Genomic DNA, 27,746 nt, shown 5'->3' on the forward strand with positions numbered 1-27,746 from the left:
GACAACAGTGTCCTTTGCTTTACAGAAGCTTTTCAGTTTCATGAGGTCCCATTTATTGATTGTTGCTCTTAGAGCCTATGCTGTTGGTGTTCTGTTCAGGAAGTTGTCTCCTGTGCCAATGAGTTCCAGGCTCTTCCCCACTTTTTCTTCTAACCGATTTAATGTGTCTGGTTTTATGTTGAGATCTTTGATCCACTTGGACCTGAGTTTTGTGCAGGGTGATAAGTATGGATCTACTTGCATTTTTCTACATGTACCCATCCAGTTAGACAAACACCATTTGTTGAAGATGCTGTCTGTTTTCCATTGTATGGTTTTGGCATCTTTGTCAAAAATCAAGTGTCCATAAGTGTGTGGCTTTATTTCTGGGTCTTCTGTTCGGTTTCCCAATAAATCTCTTTTACAACAGATCTGTTGCATGACCTAATTTCTCAGGGGCACACCTTGGCTCAGGCGGCAAGGTACCCCCCCAACCACCTTATATTTTATAACACTATCAGTGAACTTTAAACAAAGTTTTCACATTATTTGAAAATAACACAAGAAAAAGGCTATAATTTTTTTCAAAAAATCAAATGTAACAATCACTCCATTTTCACATCCTTCCTTTTTTACTTTCTATGTAAGGAATTATTATGCTATAGAGTTCAATTCTTTTTTTTTTTTTAGATTATTTATTATGTATACAGTGTTCTGCCTGCATATACACCTGCATGCCAGAAGAGGGCGCCAGGTCTCACTATAGATGGTTGTGAGCCACCATGTGGTTGGTGGGAATTGAACTCAGGACCTCTGGAAGAGTAGCCAGTGCTCTCAACCTCTGAGCTCTAGAGTTCCAGTCTTATAGGGGGGGAAAAGCGGGGAAGAGGTAGAAAAGGGGAGATAAAAGAATGTATGCTAGGCAATATCTCTTTCAGGTAAAAATAAACATAAAAATAGACCTTTAAAAAGAAGATAAAGATTACTTAGGCTCCTTTGAACCTTTATTTTTTAAAAACAGACTGGTATATCCAACTCTGTTTTGTTGGAGAGGTACATATGTTCCCTTATTTTTAAATTATCCATGCTTGCTTTCTCGTTGCAATGCAAAGTTAAGTCATAACAGATTTTGAGGCCTTCCCTCCTTAAAATATGTACCCTCTGGATCTTTGAAGAAAAGCTTTTCAGGCGCAATATTTCTATGATCAATATAGTGATCTGGCTCAGAAATATTCCTATGATAGAGTTGTTCACAATCAAATCCATAGAATCTGATGATATGTTACATCCATTAAAAAAGGGGGGGGGGAGATTTTGCCACTGTGATGAAGGGATTGGGGGTGCAAAGAGGAGATTGTGGGTTATTTGAGAGAGCCCAGTATAGTCAAAGCATCTTTATAAAACAGGGCCTGGCGGCTGGGGGTGTGGCTCAGTGGAGAAGGTTTGCTGGGAACTAGTGAGGCCTGAGTGACACAAAAGGGATTTTGAGCCAGAAGAAGGTGGTGGTGAACACTGAGGCACAGGAAGATGCTAGGGAGATGATTTTGGAATTAGGGGAAGGAGGTCCAAGCTGAGGAACAAAGTCAGAAGAAGGAAGGGGACACTCTCTCCTGGAGCCTCCAGAAAGAACAAGTCCTTGATCTTGAAATGCTGAAGGGCTTTAAGCCACAAAATTCACGGAGATTCGTTACGGTAGTGAGTGATGAGCCAGCCTCCCTCTATCTCAGGCTTGAAAGCCATCTTATAGATGACAAACTAGGTTCACTCCTGTTCATGATTCAATCCGAGTTTCTCAAAAATTGGGCTATGTATGCCCCACCTGTAACCTCAACTACAAACAGGTCTATGTTGCCTGTTCCATGTCTTTGTTTTAAAAAACCGCTGAGACCACCTTGCAACCCGACCTTTGTTTCCAAGGTTATTGTAACCACATGTTGTCATGACCACATAAAAAGGGGTCTGTAACCCAGCTATTTGCCCGCCAGCCCTCCTACCCCAGATCTGGAAACTACCTAACCCTTCCTTATCTTTCCCACGTCCAAAGCTGACCTCTTGAACCTCACCTTGGGGGAGACAGCCTATGTACATGAATTTCAAATGCTTGCTTTAGTTAACTTGGTCATGCTTTTGGTTGGTGGGCTAGAGGCAACTAAGCATGGCGAGCGCCAGTGGCTCCGATAGACCTGACAGGGTTTCCCAAAGAGAACTTACAGAGACGTGTTTGTCTCATCCAAAGCCTGCTGAGGTTGGGATCTGAAGTATCTCACTGCCTTCCTACCGCTGAAAGTGGCTTGTTACGCTCAGGCCTGGCATCTGTTTCAGGACGTTTGGTCCTGGTGTGTGAGAACCACCTCTTCTCAGGTGCTCTGAGACTGAAGGAAAGTGTCAGACAGATCCCAGAATTCCACAGGGGATGGTTTGAGAGGACCAGCCAACAGAAGTGCTGTCCTGGGCATTTTAAAATCTCTACACGAAGCAGGGGAAAGACAAAAGCTTCAAGGGCTCGGGGGGAGGGGGGGAAGGTGATTACGGGAGGCCCCGTGCATACTGTCCTTTCATGGGGCGGCAGGTACTCAGGAAATACACAGCGTTCTCAAAACTCACCCGCAAGAAACTAATCCACTGGTTAAGTTGGGCAAAAGATTGAGAAGGGTTTGTCTGTGTAGCTGGGAAACTACAGCTATAAACCAACCAGGATTATTGTCAGGGGCGTCTGTGGTGAACTCGATGAACGTCGGGTCAAACTGAACCCACACACACCAACTAAAGTGCAAGGGTCCTACTCAGCTGGCTCCTGTTTGGGGTTGAGGTGTCCTGCTCTCAGCTGAAAGGCCACGGTTTTGGCGATGCTGGAGTAAACCCATCATGCTTAGCTTTCCTGCTCCTGTGCGTAAGGGGTGGCCAGGACAGGAAGTGCTTGGGGCCTGGCTTCTCCTCTTGGGTGTACCATGGATGCTTGGGCATACAGGGGCACAGGCAGAGCTCTGTGGCATGGCCTGCACGAGTCTTCAGCCTCCCATGCTCGGAGGCAAGGTCCTCCGGGTCTGTGTGCTCCCGGTGTTTCCAGAGCCAGGGTGCTCTTCTCTCTCCCTCCTGCAGCAGGTCGCAGCTACATCAGGAAAGCACTTCCTCTGTTTTTTTCTAAAGAAGACCTCCTAGGCTGTGTGTTGGTGGCACACACCTTTAATCCCAGTAGGTGGATCTCCTGTGAGTTCAAGGCCAGCCTGGTCTGCATAGTGACTTCGCAGACAGAGGGCTTCATCGTGAAACCCTGTCTCAAAAACAAAACAAAACAACAACAACAACAAATCAATAAAATAAAGCACATCACATTAAGTGTTGAGGCACAGCCAGGCCTGGTGGTGCACACCTTTGATCCCAGCACTTGGGAGGGCAGAGGCAGGTATATCACTGTGAGTTCAAGGTTAGCCTGCTCTACAAAGCAACAGCCAAGGTTACAAAGAGAAACCCTGTGAGAGAGAGAGAATAAAGTGTTGTGGCCTAGGCACCCAAGTACTTAGCAAAAGCTTTAACCTGAGTCAGGTGTGTTGGTATATGCCTGTGATTCCACCCAGCACACCGGAATTCAGGCCAGTGGGGAGATTGTCGCTTATTAACCCTGCCTGGCATCTGTTCTGCTGCTTCCTAACAAAGGAAACAGTGAGACTCTGTTGATTTGAGGTGCTGCAGACTATAGGGGGAGCTGAAAACCCTGCATGTGAGCTGGGGAGTGCCTGGAAAAAAGGGCTTCAAATCAAGTGCATTTCTTGGATGTGTTCTTAGGACCAGCTCCTGGCCCTGGAAAGCCGCACGATCAGAGTCCCAGCTTCAAAGGTAGTTAAGACGGGACAGAAAATGCAGTCCTCCTCTGGAGCCATGTACTTCAGTTCACAATGCTTGCATTTGCAGACATCAGCTCAAATGATTCTCATTAAAATCTTGAGAGGAAGGAAGACCCCAAATCTTCATTGCCTAGAGGTGGTTTCCTCACATCCATCCCTGCTCTGGTGACACAGCAGATGAAAGAATAAAGAGCTGCTTCAGACAGATGGAGAGAGCCTGAGTCAGAAAGCAGGCAGATGCCAGGTGTGGATGTAGAGCCAATTCAGGACCCAAATATCCGGCGGGCACACAAAGGAGACTGGGAGGCCGAATAGATGCAACAGCAAGAGGTTTATTCAAGCCACAGCACGAAGGGGCCGTCCTGCATGCAAGCCAGAGACAGCCCTGAGGGACAAAAGCTTTGGGTTTTTATAGGAAGAAACCGCAAGCAGGGAATTACATGCCTTGGCATTACAGGGTTGGGTAAAAGGGTCTATAGAGAAGTTGACTTTTAAAATGATTGGTCTATTTTAGGCGCCAAGACCCACGGTCCTGGCCTGGCCATCTGGAGGATATCTGATCATGAGTCATGCCTGGAATGTCCTGTTACATGCTGATTTGGCCTTTGCCAAGGGTGGGGGGAGCAATCAGCACATCCTGTGGCTTTTCTGAGAAGTGGGGCTATGTGACTTTGGTCACAAACCAGGGGCTATCTGGAAAGGGAAGTGGGGCCATCTGGGTTGGTTGCTAGGTAACGGTATCTCGAAGGTGCAGATTACCTGGTTACTTTTCTGCAGCAGGGTGGGTCTGTCTTCACTTGCCCGCTTCTTTGTCTAAAAGCACTAAGAGAACTTGGTCTAATATGGGGCCTAAAACTCAAAATGGAGTCGGTAAGTTTAGCTTGACTCCTTCAGTGGGAGCTTTCCTCAGTGACTTCCCTTCTAGAGCTGGAGCCTCTTTCCAACGTCTACTTTTCTGGCAGTCGGCCCTTTACTCGGGAGGCAGAAGCAGGTGGATCTCTGGGAATTTGACGCTAGTCTGGTTTACATAATGAGTTATAAGACGGCCATGGCTACCCAGAGAAACCCTGTCTCAAAACAGACAAAAGCAAAAGTTCAATTAAAATTTAATGGCTTAGCTGACTATGGTGCATCTCAAGAGACTGATACGGGAGGATCATGTATTTGAGGCGAGTCTGGGCTCTGTCTCAAAAGTTCAGTTTTAGAGGCCAGAGAGATGTGGTGAAGAGCACTTGCTGCTCTTGCAGAGGACTGGAGTTCTGTCCCAGCACCTACACTGAACAGCTCACAACTTCCTGTAACTCTAGCTCCAGGGGATCCGACTTCCTCTTCTGGCACCCACACACACGTGACATACCTTCCTATAGACGCAGACACATGTACATTTAAAAAATTAAACTCGGCTTTTAAAAATTACCTAGACAAGACACTGTGCTGGCTAGTTTTATGTCAACTTGACACAAGAGGAGGGAACCTTAATTGAGAAAATGCCTTCATAAGATTGGCAAACCTGTATGTAGAACATTTTCTTAATTAGTGATTGTTTCGGGAGGGCGGAGCCTGGTGGTACCATCCCTGGGCTGATAGTCCCAGGTCTTTTAGCAAAGTAGACTGAGCAAGCCCTGAGGAGCAAGCCAGTAAGCAGCACCCCGCCATGGCCTCTGCATCAGCTCCACCTTCCAGGTTCTGCTAACTGACTTCCTGCCTTGGCTTCTCTCAGTGGCCTGTGACTCAGGATATGTGAGTGAAATAAACCTTTTCCTCCCCAAGTTGTTTTGGTCCTAGTGTTTCATCTCAGCCACGGAAACCCCAAGATGACACATTTACTCAACCGTAACTGCACACACTAATCACCTGGGGGATTGTTAGGTCAGACTGTGTCCAGCTGAGTGTCCTGGGGCCAGCCTTGCCCACGGCTTCTTGGCAGTGGTGGACCCTGCAGATGCGATCTTAGGTGAGAGGCCTACAAAGCATCTAGTATTGAAACAAAAGCTACACCCTCTTCCTAAATTTGCTACTAGCCCAACTGTTAACCTTTTGCCAATGATTCCCTTAGTTCTTCCGTTTCATATTCTTTAGAGGACACTTCTCTTTCCCATTCTCAGTAAATCTTTTGCCTAAGTCCGTTTAGACTGTTCACACTGTGTTGATGTCTTACTTTCACTTTTCCCTTGACAAAAATTGTTTATCATGAGCGACGTTTTAAAGCATGAACATACTGCTGAATGCCCAATGCATGAATTACCCAATGTAATTATCTTAAAGTTTTTGCTGAGTTTCATATAATGTATTTGATCATATTCGGTCCACACTCTTCCAACTTCTTGGATCACCCCCAGACTCCCAACTTCCTGGCTTTTAACAACTCTCTAATTTGTGCTGTCCATATACTCATGAGATGGGGGCCATCATTGGAGTGTGGTCAAACTTCCTAGAACTTTTAAGAAAAGACTCCCTCCCCCAGAAGTCACTGACTGTCCATAGCTCCTTGATTAGGGCACTCCATGTTAGAACGCTGACTGGCTTGGTCTTATCATGGAGGCATTTTTCCTGTCATGTCTGGAGTTTCACTCTGGCACTCCCTGGCCTCCGCCCTTGGATCATTCCGCTCGCACCATGTCTGACGGTCTCCGAGATGGAACATCTGTAACATGTCTCCTTTGTGGATGGACGCTGTACTCAGACCAGTTGTGAGTTTCTGTGCTGCTAACCATGATGCAATGACAAACTTCTCTGACGAGGCCTGAGCCACACTAACTCGGGGGTGGACAGGAATTTAGAGGACAGCTGGACATGTGCATTTAATAGGTCCATGCATGGGGCCTGCAACCTCCCCAACCGTGGCTTCACAGCCAGATTTCTGGCTTGTTTTCACGTACTGGACGGTGCTACGAAGGCTGTTGGGGAACAGTGATCAGTAGTCTGGCCCAGCTGGGAACATAAGTTTTGTTTTTTTTTTTAATTTTTTATGGTGAGAACACTTGAAACACTCTTGGAGGAAGGAATGAATTCAGAACCTAAACAAGGAATTGAACTCCCAGGATGAGAAACTCAGCAAAGCCATAGAAATTCAGAGGAAAGAGAAATCCTAGAAATGGAAAACTCGATGGAAAGCTGAGATGGGATCCTCCTGCCTCTGCTTCTCCAGTGCTAGGATTAAAGGTGTGCACCATCCCCCACCACCGCATAATGTATTAAAAAAGCTGGTTTTCAGGTCATGTCTACTTGTACCTCCAACTCCCCGGTGAGGCAAGAGATCTCTGAGACCTGCCTGGGCTATATAACAAGATCACCCACACCACTGTTTGCAGGATATTTGATTGTGTACTGGAAAAACCTGTTTCTAGTTGTGGTGTGGCTCAGCCCTAATACACACCTTTTATCCAAGAGCTTTCTGTAGACAGGATTAAATAAAGTTAACCCTAGGTCAAGAGGCGGAGTAAAGTAACCAGGCGACAGGGAGTGAGTGGAAGTAAACAGGAAGGAGGGGCATGGGATTGAAGGTAAGACACTGGAGAAGAGCTTTTTCCTTCTGGGACACGAGCTGAGAAGGAAGGTCAGCTGGGTGCTTTCTCTGCCTGTCTAAGCTAGCAGGTTTCCACCTCCGCAACTGGCTCCTGAGTCTTCATTGGTAAACTCGAACAAGTGGAATTTTGTATTTTAAAAATAACACACCACCCCGCAAAAAGAAAAAAAAAAATTCTCAAACTGAATCAATGACTCAAATATATGACCAGAAACTGTAGAAGTATTGGAAGAAAATGGGGTCCTCTTTGACTCAGCTGGGCAAGCATAAGAAAAAAAGGCTCAGATTCAAGATGAAGAAAACGCACCGTCAATAGAAATGCTTTTATTTATAAAATAGCTACTTAAATATAAACATCTCTAAATAGAAACACTTCATAAGAGGCCCTGGCCAGTGACTCGGAAGCCTTGGTTGGGGGTTCACAGGCATGTCCTGATCCACCATGGTTTTAAGGCCAAATGTAAGGCTGGAAGGCTGTCCACAGTGGGCTCTGCTCTGGGAAGATCTGGAGTGTAAGACGCACGCTGACCCAAATCTCTGGGGCCAGGTCCTCACTCGAGGGGCTAGGGAACACCTTCCAGCCTTGGGTGCGAGGTCTCATCAGGCACCTTAGCATCTGTCTGGCTTTGACTATTGTCTCTGAAGTATATGGCAGTCAGCGGGCTAAGACAAGCTGTCCAAGCCTAAGGCGAGCTTCTTGTGGGGCCACTGATCCTACCTACCTCAAACAAGCCATGTGGGCGTCCTGAGCAGATGTGGCTGTGACCAGAGGGCAGCAGAGTGCTGGGGGTGGGGGTGGGGGAGAGGAACGGGAAGACATCCAGGCTTCTGCTCGGCAGAATTAATACTGCCAGTGGCTGGCTGACCCGCCAGTCTAGGAAAGTCTGTCAGTTACTGTGTACAGGGAGAAAGGTTAGGAGGCACCACAAAGACACCATATAAAGTTGACATAGGTGCGGGGAGGAGGCAGATGACCACGTCTGGACCTTCCAGACGCGAGGTCAAAAGCAAAGGTAGATCGTAAACACGTAACAGGGAAGCAGTGAAATCAACCAGGCTGGCGTTTGCACACCTCAGAGTGAGGAGCCTGCATCACAGAGCGAAGGCTGCAGGGCACCAGAGGTGTCTGACGCTTTGATGCGGCAGGTCTACTGTGAGCGTGACAAAACCGTTACCAGGCACGGAGGCCCGATGGATGAGCAGTCAGAGCCTGTTCCTCTCCATCCTGTAGCTGCCCAGTTGAGCACGGAGTATGTAACGACCAGCGCCAGCATCTTCTGACAGCCGGCATAGCTTCCCACACACAATACTGCTTTTCTGAGGGGAACTTCTCACACCAGCGCGTGGCCTGCTCCTGTGGGCACTGACTCGGTGGCAGGCCTGGAGTTCGCCCACCTCAAATTCCAGCGAGCATCAAAGTGTACAACCCCAACCAGAACAAAGCTTAGCTCACGACCCTTGTTATGGACAGGCAGTGTGGTGGGGCCTACTCGGGGCCTGGAGCCCACCGGAGCCTTTCAGCGGCCTGAAGGCAGCAGCTCGGGAGGGTGGGAGACAACTGGGCTCAGGTGTACTCAGCTTTTCTGATGTAATTGGACGGGACGTAGCCCTTCTTCCCATTCACTTCGGCCAACCACCACTCTGCATTGCCCGTGACGTCTTTAAACTCCAGGATCCGGAGTCTCTGATTGGCTGACACACTCAGTTCATTTGGATTTCGGGCCTTGAAGGTATACACGGCAAAGTAGACCTGTGTGAAGGAGAGAGAGGATTAGCCACCTCTGCCTGGCTGAAAACGGAATTTCTAATCTGATTTAACTTCGGGTTTAACTAGCTCTGTATGATTAGAGTTTCCAAAATGACCAGGGCAGTGGAAAAGAAAACTGAAACTCCCTGGGTTTGGTGGCAAATGCTGTTACTCCAGGACTCAGGAGGCAGAGGAGGGAGGAGGGGCACCTGCTGGAGGCCAGAGTGGGGTACACAGTGAGACCCTGTCTCAAAAAATAGACTTTTCATTGTTTCAGATCAGCCTTAAAGAACAGTAGGAACCTCCGGTCAATATGGAAGATGGATGAGCTGTGAGGGAACCGCCCTCTGCCCCAATTCTGCATTCCACCTGAAAATTATCATTCAGGGTAGCTCAGAGCACCGGCTTAGCATGCCCCAAACTCTAGGCTCCACTCCCAAAAGAGGATAAAGAAACCCCAAACCAAAGTAATAGTACACGATTAATCTCAGAGCAAGAAAGGTCAGTCTGTACCACAAAGAGGGTACAGTGCCCAACACGGGGGTGGAAGGTGCTCGGTAATGGGAGAACCGTGAGGGCCCATGGGCCCAATACACAGCCAAGGGCTTCAAGATGGACCAGGCTCAGGAGTTGATGAGACTAGAACGGAGTTCCCCGTCAATACGTCAGGGCATACTGTCCACTCGAGTTCAGAACTGGGTTGTTGTCCTAGGCTATCGGCAGAGGGGATCAGCAGACAGACGCCAGCGGGTGCCACTCTCAGCTTGGCACGGAAGCCAGAACTGGGAGTTGGGAACTGGCCTTCGGACTCTGGACCCCAGCAGAGGCAACCTAACACTGACCACATCTCCTAACACGGGTGAGGAAACCCACTGCCTCTTGAACCTCGACTCAATGCGGGGAACCAAAGTGTGGGACAGAAAGGTGACACCTGACTCACAGGCAGGAGCCCACCATACAAAACCAGGACAAACCGAAAGCAGCCACCACGCTGGAAGCATTCATAGGTTTGAAGAATAAAAACAGGTTTCATCTTGGCCTCTTTGATAAAGCAGAAAGGCATGGAAGCGTCTAGAGGCGGGTGCTCAGTGTTTGGGGGGAGAGGCATTGCTCCCTAGGACAGCAGGGTTCTGGCACACAGGACAGGATGGGGTTACACCCCTGCCAGGCCCTCCCCTGGGCTCCCTCACATCGGCCCACGCTCTGGAGCCACAGCTGGGCAGGGCCGGCCTACCTGGTTGCCTTCTGCCTCACTGCTCCCAGGCCCTCTGTTTCTGTCCCCCAGAGTCTGACAGGCACGTGTGCTTCCTTTCAGGGAGTCACCGGCGTGTTCGTTTCGCCCTGGTGCCGAGTAACCGGCCACCTCTGGATGCCTGGAGCTTCGCTGGCCGCCCCTCAAGCTTGAGGCGGATTGGCTCATTTCTCTGGCGCCGTCTGCGGCGTCCCCTGGCCTGTGCTGGTAGGTAGAGTCTGGGTCTGAAGAGCACCTGAAAGGTCCAGTTTCTGGACTCCCGGAGTTCAAGGGCACACCAAGAGTTCCTGGGTCACATCCCTTCGGTGAAGGCGCGTCCTGAGGCTGCTTCTGGGAAGCTGAGGTGAAGGACACAGTCATGCTGTTGGAGTTGAAGGTCAAGGCACTGCTGCTGTTCTGCCGATGGATGCTGGGGGACGAGCCACTGTGCTCGGACTCTGTGGAGGAGTGGCTGCCCACGGAGGCGTCCGAATGGCTGCGCCGAGGATTGTAAGGCTTCAGGAAGGAGCTGTACACAAAGCCTTTGGTGACTGCAAGAGGAAAGAAACAGCTACAGCCTGGAGCAAGGGGAGAGTGGGGGAGGGGGCGTTGGGTGTGGGATCTGGGGGTCTGGAAATTTAGGTCAGTGGAGCTGGACAATGGCTGGGCAGTTATGAGCACCAGCTGCTCTTCTGGGGACCTGAGTTTGATTCCCAGCACCCCACATCCATCCATAACTCCAGTTATAGGAAGTCCAACCCCACCTCTGACTTCCACAGGCACCAGTCATACATGGTGCATAGACATACATGCAGCCTAGTGAGGGGGAAGGAAAAAACTAGTTCAAGAGTGACAAAAAATCAAATGCTTGGTGATACAATAGCTTGCAACACCCAACAATATCCCATAGCCATGGCTCCCTTCCAGGTCATTCCTACAGCTCCACAACACTTAAATGATAAGGATGTCCGTGGGCAATTGACAGGACAGCGAAAAAGCAAAATTAAAAAGAAATCACATTTGTTTAAAAATAACAAAAAACAAAACCACAAAAACTTGAGTGGCTCACAGCTGTCACCTCAGCTGCTTAGAAAGGCCACCTGCCTCCCATCCCCTCCACACAGCAGAACCATGTTAGGGTCAGGGAAGGCGTGGACAGCTGTGAGCATCCCAACACAGGATGCTGACGCTGGGGTCCAGCACACAGCTGTGTCCAGCACATGTCAACAAACAGCCCACGACGATGGCAGAGGGCTCTCGGCCACACACTTCAAACACAAAAGTTTGGAACCTGAGGAGCACAGACCCTGGGCATGTAAGTCCACAGGAGTGAATCCCTCATGGTTTTTAATTAAATGCTGGTAGTATTTTAGTTTATCACATTTTTTTTGTTTCTGTCCAGGTCCCTGCTAGAGCCGAGCAAAGGACTGACTCTCCTGGGTCTCCCTCATGGCAGGCTGCCTTTGGACGCAGTGTGAGGTACGCCATCTCGCTTTTACGTGGATTCTGGGTCTGAACTCTAACCTCACACTGGTAAAGCATTATAAAGTGAGGCACCATCCCAGCACACTAGATGCTTTTAAAGAAAGCCCCAAATGCTAAAACTGGTCTTGGCCCTCAGGTATCTAGAATACTTAAGCCAGGAGCTTTGGAACTCACAGTTTTTTGATTTGAGAAATGTTAAATACTTATGTACTTTATACTCTCTATGGTAAAAAATACAATGATTCACCCTGGGAGGGTAAGTTACAAATTTGTTCCTGTTGCTCCACTCAGGTTTTGTCAGGAGGGTTCTGAAAAAGCCCTGTTTTTCTCAACTTGTTAGATTTTGGAGCTGTGGGGAAAAGGATTATACTAAAGTACACGACCCTCCTCCAATAAAAGACAGCTATGAACTGTTCGGTTTCAATTCACTCTCTAACAGCCACGAAGCAACACTGTTACAAGGGAAAGCAAACAAAAGACAGAACAGGAGTGCAAGAAGAAAAACATGGCAGCATCTTCAGGATAAATAAATAAATGAATCGCCTCCAAAGTTGCCAAAACAAAAGCAATCTGAGGCAGGCGGCTTCACTATCAACCTGGTCCCAGCACACTCTAGCAATCAGGATCAGTCCTGATTTAAAGGTTCCAAAGTCTTTTTCCTCACTCAGGGTCCCACTGGCCCAGGGCCTGCAGCCCTCACCTCCATTGTCGATGAGCCAGCGGTTCTGACTGCCCATGGGGTCCTTCTTTTTGATCACGCCCACCAGGTCGCCTTCCAGAAGGGAGACATCCAGGTCCTGAGCGGCGTTGAAGTTCCGCTCGACCTGGAAGAGCTTGTCAGGTGGGTACCTGGCCAGCAGAGAGCTCCGCAGCTCTTCTGACTGCAGCATGTAGCTTGGCTGGAAGGGAGAACAGGCCTGGTGAGAGCGCGGCCTTCACCTGAGCAGCTGTTTAATCTCAAGCCACCACCGACCTTGAGCCACCAGCCACCTACGAAAGACTTTTATAACCCAGTCAGGCTGTGGCAGGTAAAAAACCATGGTTCTTTGGCAATGTTTTGATGTCGGAAGCTCTGAGGCAAGCTAATACCCTTATTTTATGCAAAACCAAACAAGAGCATGATTAAAATGCTACTGAACAGTCAAAATTCCGGGGGTTGTGGGAGGCCCAGTAGCAGAGCATATTTTTAACATGTACAAGGCCTTGGGTTCAGTTCCTAGTGCCTATATAGAATGGAAAAAAAAAAATCCAAATTCCAAGGATATCACTAGGTCTTATATATTGCTAGTCAAACCTAAATAATGAGAATTAAAGGTAAGGGTTGGAGAGCTGGTTCAGGGGTCAAGAGTGGTCACTGTTCTTGCAGAAGGCCTGAGCGCCATGTCAGATGGCTCACAACCTTCTTAACTGCAGCCCCCGAGAACCCAACGCCTCTTTTGGATCCCACAGGCACCTACACACATAATTTAAAACAAAAATCTAAAAACAAAAACAAAAACACCCCAAACTAAAGGTATTAATAAAGTCAATTCTCCCTTGTAAAGTAAATGAACACCCCTGGGATTCTATGGAGCAAATGCCTAAGAAGGGAAGGTCACTGGTCCTTCTGGCTAGGAGCCCACATGATCTGGCATATCCTACCCTAATTCTAAAATATAAAAGACCTATGTTAAGAAGACCAAAAGCCACAATGCTACTCCAGGCAAAGAAATCATTAATAGTTTTGCTGTGTTAGCTTTCCTAATACACGATCAGAAATAGGCCCAACAGAAAGAATCTCTAACTCATCCCCCTTGATTCACTCATCAATGCTTTACTCAGATCCGAGAATGATTTCAGGAGGCAGCTTGAAACTCACATCAAGACTCCTGGTGGTCCCAGTCTGGCACCAGCACCCACATCATGATGCTCGGGGAACAGTTTGGGATGGAACAGGCCGGACCGACTACCTCAGGTTCTCCATTTATTATGAAAAGTCAAACCTCCCGCTCAGCTGTTCACAGGCTCCTCGATACTAATGTCCACCTGCACAAGCTTACGTGCTGGGCAACGCCACCCCTCACCTCAGCTAAGCCTGGTAATGGCCCTGCGGTGTAAGGCTGGCAATTACCAACTACCACTGGGGTTAGCGATGAGGGCGCCAAGTGCCGTGCTTGGATGCCCGGTGCGCACAGCTCAGTCCTGGGAGCCACACTAGGGACCCACTCACCATGCCCAGAGGCGGCTTCCGCGCCGACTGGCGGTCTGTGGTCTTCCTCTCAAAGGGCTTCCTGGGGGTGGGAAGGGACTCGGGGAAGAAGGTGAAGACCTGCAGCTGCTGCAGGACGCGGCTGTGCTCCTCCTGGAAGATGGCGATCAGGTTGCCTTCCCGGTCGGTGGCTCTCAGTAACTGCAGACCATGCGGAGTCAAGGCAGAAAAAGACAGAACAGAGATGAAACATCCCCGGACCTGACGGAGCCTTTAGAGCAGTGGTTCTCGGCCTTCCTAATACTGTGCGCCTTCAATGTGGCTCCTGACGTTGCGGTGAACCATAAATTATTTTTGTTGCTACTTCATCACTGGAATTTTGCTACTGTTTTGAATCATAATGTAAATATCTGTGTTTTCTGCTGGTCTCAGGTGACCCCTGTGAAAGTGTCATTTGACCCCGCCTCATGGGGGTCATGACCCACAGGCTGAGAGCCACTGCTTTAGAGTAGCTGCAGTTGGCTGAATTGAGTATCAAATGGCAGCTGGTGTGAAAGACAAGAAACCGTGTCACCGCCTTAGCGCCAGCCTCCCAGAGACTGCTAGAGACAGAAAGAGGTGTTTGAACAACCTCAGGCTCCACGGTACCATGACTGGACCAAGAGTCCCCGACGGGCAGGACCCGGCGACCCTACACCGACTTCCAGAGCGTTACCAATGGTGTCTCAGAGCTGATGTGGCCTGCAGAGGGAGGGACTCACCGACAGCAGGGGCTGTAGCTGCTCCAGCGCCTGCTGCACGAAGTCGCACTGGGCGTCGGCGTAGCCGTGGACACAGTTGGTGAAGAGGCCCTGGGCGTACTGCTGGAACTTGGGCAGCTCATCCAGCAGCTGGGCGTTCAGGGCCTCGTAGTTGTTGCGGGCGGACTGCAGCTCCTCTAGCGTCTTCTTGTCCTTAAGCTTCTCCGCTCGCTCCGTGCAGTTGTAGAAGTCCAGGAGCTTGTCGAAGCGTTTCTGCACCAGCTTGTGGGGCCCCGCGAACATGCTCAGCAGCTGGTTCAAGGGGCTGATGACGAGCCTCTCAGTCCTCTCCTTCTGTGGGGGCAAGAAAGGCACACCTTTAAACCCAGCACTCGGGAGGCAGAGGCAGGAGGATCTCTGTGAGAATGAGGTCGGCCTGGTCTACAGAGAGCATCCCAGGACAAACAGGGTTTTGTATAAAGACCCTGTCTCAAAAACCCAAAGAGGGGAAAAAGAAAGAAAGAATATGGCCCCCTCAAGCACTTTCCCAGAGGGGCCATCCCTGCCCTGGTAACACTGGTAAGAGAACTTCCTGCTGGAGCGCTGGAAGTTTCCCTGTGCCAGCCTGCTTTAGCCTTACTCCCTGCAGAGAGCGCTAACAAACCCAGGGCCCACACAATCACTGCTGATTAAACAACCCCACCCCTCTTTGGAGGTTCTGGCCTCTGCAGAGGGGACTTCTGTGTGAGCTGGCCTTCGAGAGGCCCCAGGGAAGGAAGCCAAGCCTTGAAAGGGGCCTGGACAAAGCCACTCACAAAGCGTGTGAAGAGCTGGTCGCTGATGTAGCGGTGCACCTTCTCGAACTGCTCCAGGTCACGGTGTCCCCTCTCCATGCACAGCTCCCACATGCTCATGGCGGCCACCACTTTTACACATGCAGATTCCTGGAGCCCACGAGAGAGACCCGAGTAAGACCACAAAGAGCCTCCTGGCCTTCACCAGTCGCCCTGAGCAGCCGCCCGTGGTAACCAGCCCACCACACAAACTCCAAGCATGCCTGTATGGTTGACATATGGGCACAGTGAGCAAAACTGTAGTTACAGAAACACTGAGGAATTTATCAGCTCAGCTTTTTTAAATACCCCAGCGGGAAGAAGTTTTTTTAAGAATAATTTTTAAAAAGCTGGGTGATGGTGGCACACACTTTTAATCCCAGGACTCAGGAGGCAGAGGCAGGTGGATCTCTGGGAGTTCGGAGCCAGCCTGGTCTACAGAGAGAGTTATAAGATAGCTAGCGATACACAGAGAAACCTTGCCCTAAAAACAAAACAAACAAACAAACAAAAAAAACAAAAAAGATTTTTTTTTTTTTAAATGTAGGTACCCCTGGAGCCCAGAAGAAGGCATCACTGTCCCTGGAGCAGAAGTTACAGATTGGCAGCTGCCTGTTCAATGTGCCTGGGAACCAAACTTAAATTCTTCAGAAAGCATGAACTCACGAGAGTTTTTCTTTTTAATATGGGAGGCTTTGTGAATTTGCGTGTCACCCTTGAGCCAGAGCCACGCTCAGCTTTTCTGTACTGTCCTGATTTTAACTGTATGTGCTGTCAAACCACGCACCCAACAGCTTCTCAATTCACCTAAGTGAATCAGCTCAGAGCCAGATGGTTCCTGGAGGGTAATGGGTTCTCTGCTCAGTCCCGGCTCACACTGCTCCTTCCCAAGGACAGCAGCTTCAAACCCTCTCCTAACAAACTGTCCTGCTTTCCACACTGACTCTGGCCTCCCACACGGCTTCCACTGCTGCAAAAACCATCTTCCAGCTGAGGATCTTCCACCCTCTTGCCCACGCCTGCCAAGGTGTGACCCCGAGAAGGCAGAGTCATTGTTTGCTGGCTCAATTAGCACGTGCTGAAGTGCCCTGCACAGGGGAGACCCCTGACCGTTTGTGACTGGTTTTCCGTCTTGAGCTAGGTTTTTTTTTTCTACTTGGCACAATGACTGACATTTTCAGTTTAGGGAATGCGTACTGGCTTTGATATTAATGCAAATGTAATCCAAATTCATAAAATCTCCATGAGTATATTCCAAGGGTCAATAAAAATCCCCATAGCAAAACCCATCTGTGTCTTATACATGAATAGTTTCTAACATTTTTAGGTATTTTACTTAAAATCATATACATATGGGGAACCATAGATATATAAATAAAAGCCCACACTTTGTCAGCAGAATGAACTGAGGGGTCTCCCTCAATTTTCAGTTCATGGTTATCCTTGGCTCTGCAGTGACCTTGAGGCCAGCCTGGACTACATATGATTTTACCTCAAAAAAGGAACAAACAAAAATATCGTGAAGTCCTGAAGTACCACCCTAGGCGCAATGAGCCAGTGAGCCTCCACGTGGGCCACTGATGCCTCTCTAGTCTGTCTGTCTGTCCTTGGGAGGGGCTTCCAGTTCATGTCAGTGACAGAAGTGTCCCTAACCTGTCCTGCCAAGGTTCAGAGCCGGACCGACCCGTCTGTGGAATGGCCGCTAGTGTCACACAGGCCCTGCCTTACCCCTTTTGTCATTTTTATTTGAAAAGGTTTTTGAGACAGTCTCGTGGTGGCTTACACCTGAAATCCCAACACTCAGAAGATGGAGGCAGGAGAATCAAAAGTTCAAGGCCAGGGCTGGAGAGATGGCCCAGTGGTTCAGAGCACTTGGTGCTCTTCCAAAGGACTGAGTTCAGTTCCCAGCACCGTGTGGGGCGGCTCACAACTGCCCGTAACTCCAGCTCCAGAAGAGCTGACACCCTTGGCAGGCACCGGCATGAAGGTGTGCACACACCTCCCCACAGACACACAAATAATTAATGAAATAAGGCGTAAGGGAAAAAAGTTTAAGGCCACCTTACAATACATAAACACAGCAAGTCTGAGACCAGCCTGGGCTACACCAAACCCTATCTCAGATGGCTCAGAAGGGAACCATCACAGATCTCCCACCTTTGCTCCTCCCCCGCTTATGACCTCATTCCGCCCCTTGGCCTACCAGCCACGCTGCCAGGGAATCAAGCAGGCCAGTGAAGTAGGTAGGTGAGCAGCAGGCCTTCTTTCTCCCTCTTCCTCCAAACCCAACACACCGGCCCTGGGGCAGACTACCTGCTGTGGCCTCTCCTTACTTCCTGCCCCCATTCCCAGGGGATGGTAAACAGATTCTGGTGGAACATCCTGATTTCCTTCCTCCTGTGGATGCCCCCTAGTCCATTCCCATTCCAAAATATCTGTTTCCCTAACCTAAAGAAGGAGATGCCTGCCTATCAAGGTACAAGAAGCACACGGAACACCAAATAGACCAGACCAGAAGAGATAGCCTGCTTAGCACATAACAATCAAAACACTAAATGTATATAACAAAGATAGAACATGAAAAGCTACATGAGAAAAAGAAAAAATAACATACAAAGGCACACCTATTAGAATAACACCCGACTGCTCCCCCCTGATCCTGCCTCAGTTTTTCAAGACAGGGTTTTTCCATGTAGCCCTGGCTGTCTTGTAACTCACTCTGTAGACCAGGCTGGCCTCAAACTCCGAGATCCTCCTGCCTCTGCCTCCCAAGTGCTGGGACTAAAGGTGTGTGCCACCACTGTCCCCAAATACCTGAATTCTTAATAGAGACTCTAAAAGCCAGAAGGGCCTGGACAGGTGTTCTACAAATTCTAGGAGACCACAGATCTCAGCCCAGACTATTGCATACAGCAAAACTTCCAATCACAATAAATGGAGAAGGACTTTCCAAGACGAAACCAAATGTAAGCAGTAATATCTACAAATACAACCGCACAGAAGGTGCTAGAAAGAAAACTTTAACCTGAAGAGGTTAATGACACCCAAGAAAACACAAAGAATGAATAATCCCAGGCCACTGAAACAAAATAGGGGGAGGAAAAGATAGCACAAGAACCAAATAACAGGAATCAGCAAACACTGCTTCTCAATAACTCTCAACATTAACGGTCTCATCTCAACACCCCCGTAAAAAGGCACAGACTAACAAAACGGATGTAAAAGTAGAATCCATCCCTCTGCTGAAACCAAAAAACACACCTTAACATCAAGGACAGACATTACCTCAAGGTAAAAGGATGAAAAAAGATTCTAAGAAATGGACCTAAGAAGCAAGCTGGTATAGCCGTTTTAGTATCTGACGAAATAGACTTCAAGCCAGAACTAATCAGAAGAGATAGGGAAGGACACTTCATACTCATCAAAGGAAAAATCCAACAAGAGGAGATCCAAATTCTTCGCATCAATGCACTAAACATAAGGACACCTCAGTTCATAAAAGGAACAAACACTATTACAGCTTAAATCATGTACTAACCCTCACACCATGAGAGTGGGAGACTTCAATTCCCCACTCTCACCAGCGGACAGGTCATCCAGACAAAAACTAAACCGAGAAATATTGGAGCTAGCAGATGCTACAAACCAATTGGCCTAACAGATATCTACAGACCATTTCACCCATACACAAAAGCATATACCTTCTTCTCAGCACCTCATAGAACTTTCCCTGAAACTGATCACATACTCAGACACAAAGCAAGTCTCCAGAGCTACAAGAAAATTAAAATAACACCCTGCATTCTCTCTGACCACATAGGTTAACGCTGGAGGTCATCAACTACAGAAAGAACAGGAAGCTTACAAACTCATGGAAACTGAACAACTCACTACTGAATGAAACATGGGTCAAGCAGAAATTAAGAAAGAAAAACTTTCTAAAACTGAATGAAAATTAAAACACAACATACTTAAACTTATGGGATACAATGAAGGCAGTTCTAAGAGGAAAATTCATTGCACTAAGTGCCTACATAAGAAATTGGAGAGATCACATCCTAGTAACAGAACATCCAAAAGCTCTCGAGGAAAAAGAAGAAATCACACCAGAAAGAACAGATGTCAAGAAATAATCAAATTCAGGTCTGAAATCAGTAAAACAGAAACAAACAAAAATACAGAGAATCAATGAAACCAATACTTTGGTTCTTTGAGAATCAATAAGATTGACAAACCCTTATCGAAATTTATTAGAAGGTAGAGAAGAGCCAAATAAAAATTAGAAATGAAAAGGTATACATAACAACAGATACAGAGGAAATCCAGAGAATCATAAAGACATACTTTAAAAATCTATACTCCACCAACTTGGAAAATCTAAAAGAAATGGAAAATTTTCTTGAAGGATACCACTTACCAAAGTTAAATCAAGATCAGATAGGCAATTTAAAAAGACTGTTAAGTGAAATAGAAACAGTCATTAAAAGTTTCCCAAACAAAACTAGCTGAAGGCCAGATGGTTTTAGTGCAGAATTCTACCAGACTTTCACAGAAGAATTAATGACAAGACTTCTCAAATTATTCCACAAAATACAAACATAAGTAATATTTCCCCAATTTGTTTTATAAGGCCATAGTACTCTGATACCTAAACCTGACACCCAAAGACCCAAAAACAGAAGTACAAATTAATTTCCCTTATGAACACAGAAGTGAAAAGTCTCAATAAAATACTTGCAAATGAAATCCAAGAACACATCAAAAAGATGATCTATCATAATCAAGTAAGTTTCACGCCAGAAATGCAAGAATGGGGCAATATACGTAAATTGACAAATGTAATCTACATATAAACAAACTGAAAGACAACAACCACATGGTTGTGGCAAAGTCCTTTGGAAAAATCCGACACCCCTTCATGATAAAAATCCTGGAGATCAGTAACACAAGGGACACACCTCAACATAATAAAGGCAGTTTGTAGCAAGCCCATAGTCAACATCAACTTAAGGGAAGAGAAACTCAAGCAATTCTGCTAAAATCAGGAAGAAGCCAAGCTTGCCCACTCTCCACACCTATTCAATATAGAACTTGAAATCTTAGCTAGAGCAATGAAGCAACTGAAGGCGATCAAGAGGATGCAAATTGGAAAGGAAGAAGTCAGAGCATCTTCATATAAAGATGATATAGTATACGTAAGTGACCCTAAAAGTTTCACTGAGAAGCTCTACAGCTGCTAAACATTTTCAGTGAAGTGGCCGGACACAAAATTAACTCACAAAAGTCAACAGCCCTTCTGTATAAAAATGACAAACAGATTGAAAAAGAAATCAGGGAAATAACACCCTTCACAATAGCCTCAAAAAAAATGTAAAATAACTTGGGGTAAATCTAACCAAGTAAGTGAAAGACTTGTATGACTAAAACCTTTAAGACATTGAAGAAAGAGATGGAGGAAGATATCAGGAGATGCAAAGATCTCCCATGCTCATGGATCAGCAGGGTGAACACAGTAAAAACGGCCATCCTACCATTCCACAGATCCAGTGAAATCCCCATCAAAATTCTAACACAACTCTTCACAGACCGTAAAAGGGCAATTTTCAGCTAAAACAAACTTGAATAATCAAGAAAGTACTGGAGGGATCACCATTCCCAATTTCAAGCAGTGCTAAAAGCTTTAGGAATTTAAAACAGCATACTGGCACAAAAACAGAGGTGATCAATGGAGTCCAGCTGAAGACCAGACATACATCCACACACCTTTGCACACCTGATTTTTGATAAAGAAACTAGAAATACACACTGGGAAAAGAAAGCGTTTTCAACAGCTGGTGCTGGTCAAGCTGGATGGCCACATGTAGAAGAATGCAAAGAGATCCATATTTTTAATGCTGTGCAAAACTCAACTCCAAATGCATCAAAGACATCAACAGAAGACCAAATACACTGAATCTGATAGAAGAGAAAGTGGGGAATAGCTCTGAACTCTGGCACAGGAGAAGACTTTAGGAACTGAACAACATCAGCACAGGCACTAAGATTAAAAATTAATAAATGGGACCCTCAAGAAACTGAGAAACTGTCCCAGCACTCTGGGAAGCAGAGGCAGGCGAATCTCTGTGAGTTCGAGGCTAGCCTGGTCTACAAAGTGAGTACAGGACAGCCAAGGCTACACAAAAAAAAGCCCTGTCTCACTGACCCCCGCCCCAAACAAAACAATAGAAAACAGAAAGAAACTGAGAAACTTCTTCATGTCAAAGGACACCATCATAATGACAAACTGGCAGCCTACAGAAGGGGAAATGAACTTTACCAACTACACATCTGATAGAGGGCTACTATCCAAAATATACAAAGAACTCCAAAAACTGGGTATCAAAAACAAAACCAAAACAAAACTACAAATATGTATACAATATTCTGCTCGTATGCATGCCTTCATACCAGAAGAGGGCACCAGAGCTCATTATATCTAGTTATGAGCCACCATGTGGTTGTTTGGAACGGAACTCAAGATCTCTGGAAGAGCAGCCATCACTCTTAACCTCTGAGCCATCTCTCCAGGCCCTGACTACTACTCAGCAATTAAAAACAAGGAAATCATGAAATTTGCAGGCAAATGGATGGAACTGTAAAAAATCACACTGAGTGAGGTAACCCAGAAGCAGAAAGACACATGGTATATACTCACTTATAAGTAGATACTAGCTATATTATATAGGATAAACATACTAATATCTATACTCCTAAAGAAGCTAAACAACAAGGAGGAACCTGGGGAAGTGGCTTAATCCTCATTCAGAAGGGAAAACAGGATAGACATTGGAAGCGGGAGAAGACAGGGAAAGGACAGGAGCCTTCCACAGAGGGCCTCTGAAAGACTCTACCCAGGAGGATATCAAAGCAGATGCTGAGAGTTAGCCAAACTTTGGGCAGAGTGCAGGAAGCCTTATCGAAGAAGGGGGAGATAGAAAGACCTGGAAGGGATAGGAACTCTATAAGAAGACCAACAAAAGCAAAAAATCTTGGCACAGGGGGACCTGTACAGACCAATACTCTAACCAAGGACCGTGCATGGAGAGGACCCCCTGCTCAGATGTAGCACATGGCAGCTCAGTTTCCAGGATGGTTCCCTAATAAGGAGAACAGGGGCTGTCTCTGACATGGACTCGGTGGCTGGCTCTTTGATCAACAACCCCCCTTGAGAAGGCCTTACCAGGACACAGAGAAAGAATATCCGGATAGTCCTGATGGGACCTGATAGGCTAGGGTGAGATGGTAGGGGAGGAAGACCTCCCCTAGGACTAGGGGAGGGGCATGGGGGGGGACTGGGAAAGATAGTGGGACTGGGAGAAGATGAGGGAGGGCTACATTGGGGATACAAAGTGAATAAACTGTAATTAAAAAAATAATAATAATAACCCATTGGGTGTGGTAGTGTATGCCTTTAATCCCAGGACTTGGGAGGCAGAGGCAGGCAAATCTTGTGAGTTCAAGGCCAGTCTGGTCTACAAGGAGAGTTCCAGGCCAACCAGGGCTGTTATACTGAGACTCAAATAGCTGAGAAGCACTTAAAGAAATGTTCACCATCCTTAGCCATCAGGGATGTGCAAATCAAAACCTGGCACTTTTGTCTTACACTAGTCAGAAGAGCCAAGATCAGAAGACAAATGACAGCTCACGCTGGTAAGGATGTGAAGCAAAGGGAACACTCATCTATCGCTGCTGGGAGTGCAAATGCAAAGTGGTTATGAAGATCAGTGTGGCAGTTCATCAGAAAGATGAGACTGAGGTACACACTCCTGGCCATATACACAGAGGATGCTTCATCCTACCAGAGACACTTGCTCAGCCATATTCATTGCTGCTCTATTCCTAACAGCCAGAAACTGGAAATAATCTAGCTGCCAACCAACAGATGAATGAGAAAAGAAAATGTGGTACCTTTACACAATGGAACATTACTCCAGTGTTAGAAAAAAGAAATCATGAAATTCACAGGTGAGTGAATGGAACTAGGGAAAAAAACAAAAAAAACATCCCGAGTGAAGTAACCCAGAAAGACAAATACGGTCTGTGTTTGCTTGTATGCTAAGTCAGATAAGCAAGCTGCAGTCTGCAGAACTGCACAGGTTAGGTGTAGAGTCAGAGACTGGGGGAGGGAAATAAAATAGACATGGATGGACTGGGTTGGGGGAGGAGGGAACAAGGGGAGGGACTGGAATGGGAAGATCAAACAAGGAGGGAGAGGGAAGAGGGGGGACAAGGGAGGGGCAGCTAAAATTAAGGGTCATTTGAGGGGTCGTATGGAACCCTAATACAGGAGCTTCCTAAACTATGTATGTACGATGAAGGCAATCTGAATGAAATCGCCAAGTAACGGGGTGCCAGAGCCCCAACTGGCTATCTCTCATCACCAAGTGAGGCTTCAGTACTGGGAATGGGTTACAGCCAACCGAGTTGCTGGTCAAAGGGGTCCTGCGGGAACCCCAACAACCCAGGCTGTTGAAAGGCTCTCCACAAACCGATGCTGAGACCTTACTGCTGAAAGTAACACCTGCACCGCTCAGTGAGTGCGGAGAAGTTGGGCTGGTGCCTGCCTAGAGCCTTCACACCTACTGGCTAGTGCTCTTGGTACTGGAGGGTTCTCGGCATGCTACCAAAGGAGAGACATGAAGACCAACGCAGCTACAAACCCTCTGATCTACAGTGGTCCCGTGTCTGAAAGACATTCTCGTGCAATGGCGGCCTGAAGCCTGTGGGAGTGAGCAACTCATATCCGATTTGATTTAAGGCCTACTCCATGAGTTGGAAGACATACCTGACGCCGCCTCGGTGATCAAGAGCTAAAACTAGATAGCCCAGGGACCTAAGGTAAAAGCAAACCCTACTGTTCTGCAACATTAACATAGCAATGGAAGGACTCCTAGTGACAGTCTCCTAAACTGAGGTGAGTGCCTTGCTCAGCCTTCCTCAGAGAAGCTTCCTCCTGCAGCCGATGGGAGCAAATACAGAGACCCAGAGCCAGACAAAATGCACGCAGGAAGACACCTCAGAACACCCTCCCCTCAGCGGTCAGGGAACCCCGAAGAGGAGGAGGTGGAAAGAGTGTAGGAGGCAGAGAAGATGGGGGACACCGAGGAAACAAGGTCCACTGAGCACAACAGGCCCTAAGCACGTATGAACTCATGGAGAGCGAGGCAGAGTGCCTCACCACGGACCAGGTCTGTACCAGATGGGGCCCTAAAGACTTGGACACAGGGCCCATCCCTGACCCAGAAGCTATCCCCAACTGATGACCTACAAACGAAAAGCTCCAAGACTCCAAGGGAGTCTCAGTTGCAGATGGCTGGCAGAAACAAGCTAAGTGGCCTCTTTGCTGGTTCCTAGTCTTATTATGTCGTGTCAGGGCTTTTATTATTAATTAACTTAATTCTCTCTACATTTATTTGTTTGTTTGTTTGTTTATGTTTTTCAAGACAGGGTTTCTCTGTGTAAGCCCTGGCTGTCCTGTAGACCAGGCTGGTCACTGAGATCTGACTGCCTTTGCCCCAGAGTGCTGGGATTAAAGGCTATACACCACCACCTGGCTTTTTTGTTGTTTTTCAAGCCCTATGGGTTTTGCATTTTTATGGGATTCCTGAATGTGGGAACAAGTACTTCTCTGTGTCTCTGTTTCTTGCGCCTTTTCTTTCTGTTTCCTTTGTCCTAATCTGATTTGTCTGGTTTTGTTCTATCTTATTATATTATATTATTCTCCCTTAGATGCCGGTTGTTTTCTAATGAGAGACAGAAAGGGAGTGGATCAAGATGGGAAGGGGATGTGGAAGAACTGGGAGGAGTGGGGAAAGGGGAAACTGTAATCAGAATATATTGTATGGAAAAAAAAATCTATTTTCAATAGAAGACAAGGAATAAGCTGCTTGTCTTTTTAAATGAGTGAATAACTCAGTAAAAAGTCCATCGTGGAAAAGGGTCAGGTTACCTTCACTGAACAAGGAGCTGAGTGAACACGGAGGTGCAAGGGAAGATGGCTAACTACAGTGATGCTGACACTCACCCGGATATGCTGGAGGTAGAGGGACAGGTCTCGGATAAAAGATTTGATCAATCTCTCCTGCATCCGGAAGTTCTTTTCAGTCTCTTCAAATACTTCATCTTTCAGCTGTTCAAAAGGAGTGCTTTTAGAGAATTTAGACTTTTTCTCAATAGACCTTATTAACAGAACATCTTAGAAACATCTTTCACCTGAATATGCTCGTTCCCTGAACCATATCAAACTGAGACTGGAGGCCTGCCTCTGTGACCCCAAATTCTGAAACACCCGTGGACCTGCCTGCTTCTAAGCTGACCTCGCTCCTGTGTCCTGGTCGGGCTGCTGTCCTCTCCAGTCCTGGGAGCACCACATCTGCCCACCAGGACCCACTGCAGCCTGGCGGCCCCTCCCCCTCTCCCCCAGGAAGGCTCAGATGAACTCAGGCCCGGAAGCATGCTCTCATTAAACTCCTGGTTAAGTAGGCAGTATTCAGAAACAAAGTGCAAGCTGTGGCACTCGTGCCTTCTGCCACGCATCTTCCCCTCCTGGTGCCCTCTGAACGTGGCACACAGGGTGAAGTCTGGAGACTTCCAGGTCTGCAAATGCCAGGCTGTGGTTCAGATTGCGCAATTTCCTACATTCCTGTTTTCCTCTTTGTAACATAAGGCATCCACCTAGGTGATCTTTTAAATCCCACCTAGCTTAGTATGTCTGCATTGCGGATCAGGTTCCACAAATAGATCATAAGCGTCTTAGAGGCACAAAGACCACAGAGTGATCACAGGCTGGCCCGGCTAGCCTCCTAATTTGCTTCTGTGCAGTTTACAAGCAGCTGGGTAGCTGCAGGGCCCTGCCTCCGCTAACTGGCAAAACCACATCAAGAAGGGTCCCGTGCCAACCCAAGCCAGAAGCTGCCTTGGGCCTTCAGAGCCATCCAGGGCGAGCTGGGCCTGCAGGGGAGGGGGGCTCACCTGAGGAGCGAAGCCAGTGAGGTGCTTCAGGTGACTGCTGACCCGGTTGGACTTCTTGATGATGGAGTGGATGTTCAGCTTGGAGATCTTCTCCATGAGGCTGTCTTCATCACCTTTGCGGTACTTGAGCACTAGGATGCAAGCCAAGGCCACTGGTCAAAAACCCCCTGCCTAAGCCTGAATTCAATGAGCCCAACAAGCCAGAAATAGAGCCTTCTAAACAGGAACATCAAGCGAAATTAACCCAGAGGAATGAGTGCTTGTCTTCAATGATTTGGAGCAGACAAAATTCAGTCCACAGAGCCAGTCTGGACAGAGGTGTGGCTCCCTCAGCAGGGAGAGACTGGCAGCCAGGGCAAGGGCTGGGAATAGAAGGAAAGGCAGCTATAAGGCTGGGGGTCAGGACATCTGTGAGTTCATGCTTAGGCCTGTCACTAATCGAGGCTCAGCTTTCGACCTCTCCTTTGTCTTTTTGAACCATGCGGGATTAGTATGTGATGGCTGCATATACAAATAAGATACCTATATACAATACCTATATACCCGGTAAAGCCAGGGGCACAATTTAGGCATAGTCCTAGAAAGCTCTGGGGATTGCATCCAGATGGGAGTGGTGGAAGTGGGGCAGAAGGGACACTCTGCCACTGCAAAAGAGGCTGAACCTATAGAAGGCCCCAGTGGCAGAGAGCTCCAAAAGCCACGGCTTCACTCTACTGTGGTGACAGGACAGAGGCGAAAGCAGCGGGTGACGTTTTCATGGAAACTCCTCTGAATCCAGCATACACACAGAAGAGCAGGGAGACAGCCAGTGGTCATCTACGTGACCTCTGAACCCTGGTTCTGCGCAATTGCCATGCTGCGCCTGTTGAGGGTCCCGTCAGTAATAGCGGGGGCAGGAGAGACTACAACAATCCATCGCATTCCGTAGGGAATGCCTGGGCATCGGTTAGCTGAGGGCACAGGGCTGGGAGGGGAGCGGAGGGGCACATGCCAGACAGCAGGTCCTGGGCACAGGTGGTATTAAAGGGAGGAACCCTCTCACCACCACTGTCCTGCCCATCCAGCCCTGCAGAGCCGCTCTTGGTCTTCGTCATCCCTGCCTGGTTTCCCACTGCCCAGAGTGCTGCTTTTGTCATCGCCCACCTCCCTCAAACTCCGTCACTGT

General features: G+C 47.7%; 1 protein-coding gene across 2 annotated transcripts in view; it reads right to left on the reverse strand.

The window, feature by feature from the left end:
- Positions 1-7,655: 7,655 nt before the first annotated feature.
- Dnmbp (dynamin binding protein) overlaps positions 7,656-27,746 on the reverse strand; it is a 65,163-nt gene continuing 45,072 nt past the window's right edge. For both annotated transcript variants that reach the window (XM_055591536.1, XM_055591537.1), the window contains 8 exons: positions 26,582-26,712; positions 25,635-25,739; positions 15,554-15,682; positions 14,760-15,092; positions 14,020-14,199; positions 12,511-12,709; positions 10,329-10,876; positions 7,656-9,097 (listed from right to left, as the gene is read on the reverse strand). In XM_055591536.1, the coding sequence (XP_055447511.1) occupies positions 8,912-9,097; positions 10,329-10,876; positions 12,511-12,709; positions 14,020-14,199; positions 14,760-15,092; positions 15,554-15,682; positions 25,635-25,739; positions 26,582-26,712 (1,811 nt within the window). In that variant the 3' untranslated portion in view covers positions 7,656-8,911. The remainder of the gene's footprint in view (positions 9,098-10,328; positions 10,877-12,510; positions 12,710-14,019; positions 14,200-14,759; positions 15,093-15,553; positions 15,683-25,634; positions 25,740-26,581; positions 26,713-27,746) is intronic.

This window comes from Psammomys obesus, unplaced genomic scaffold (genome assembly GCF_907164565.1).
Source record: "Psammomys obesus unplaced genomic scaffold, mPsaObe1.curated_primary_1811, whole genome shotgun sequence".
Taxonomy (NCBI): Eukaryota; Metazoa; Chordata; class Mammalia; order Rodentia; family Muridae; genus Psammomys; species Psammomys obesus.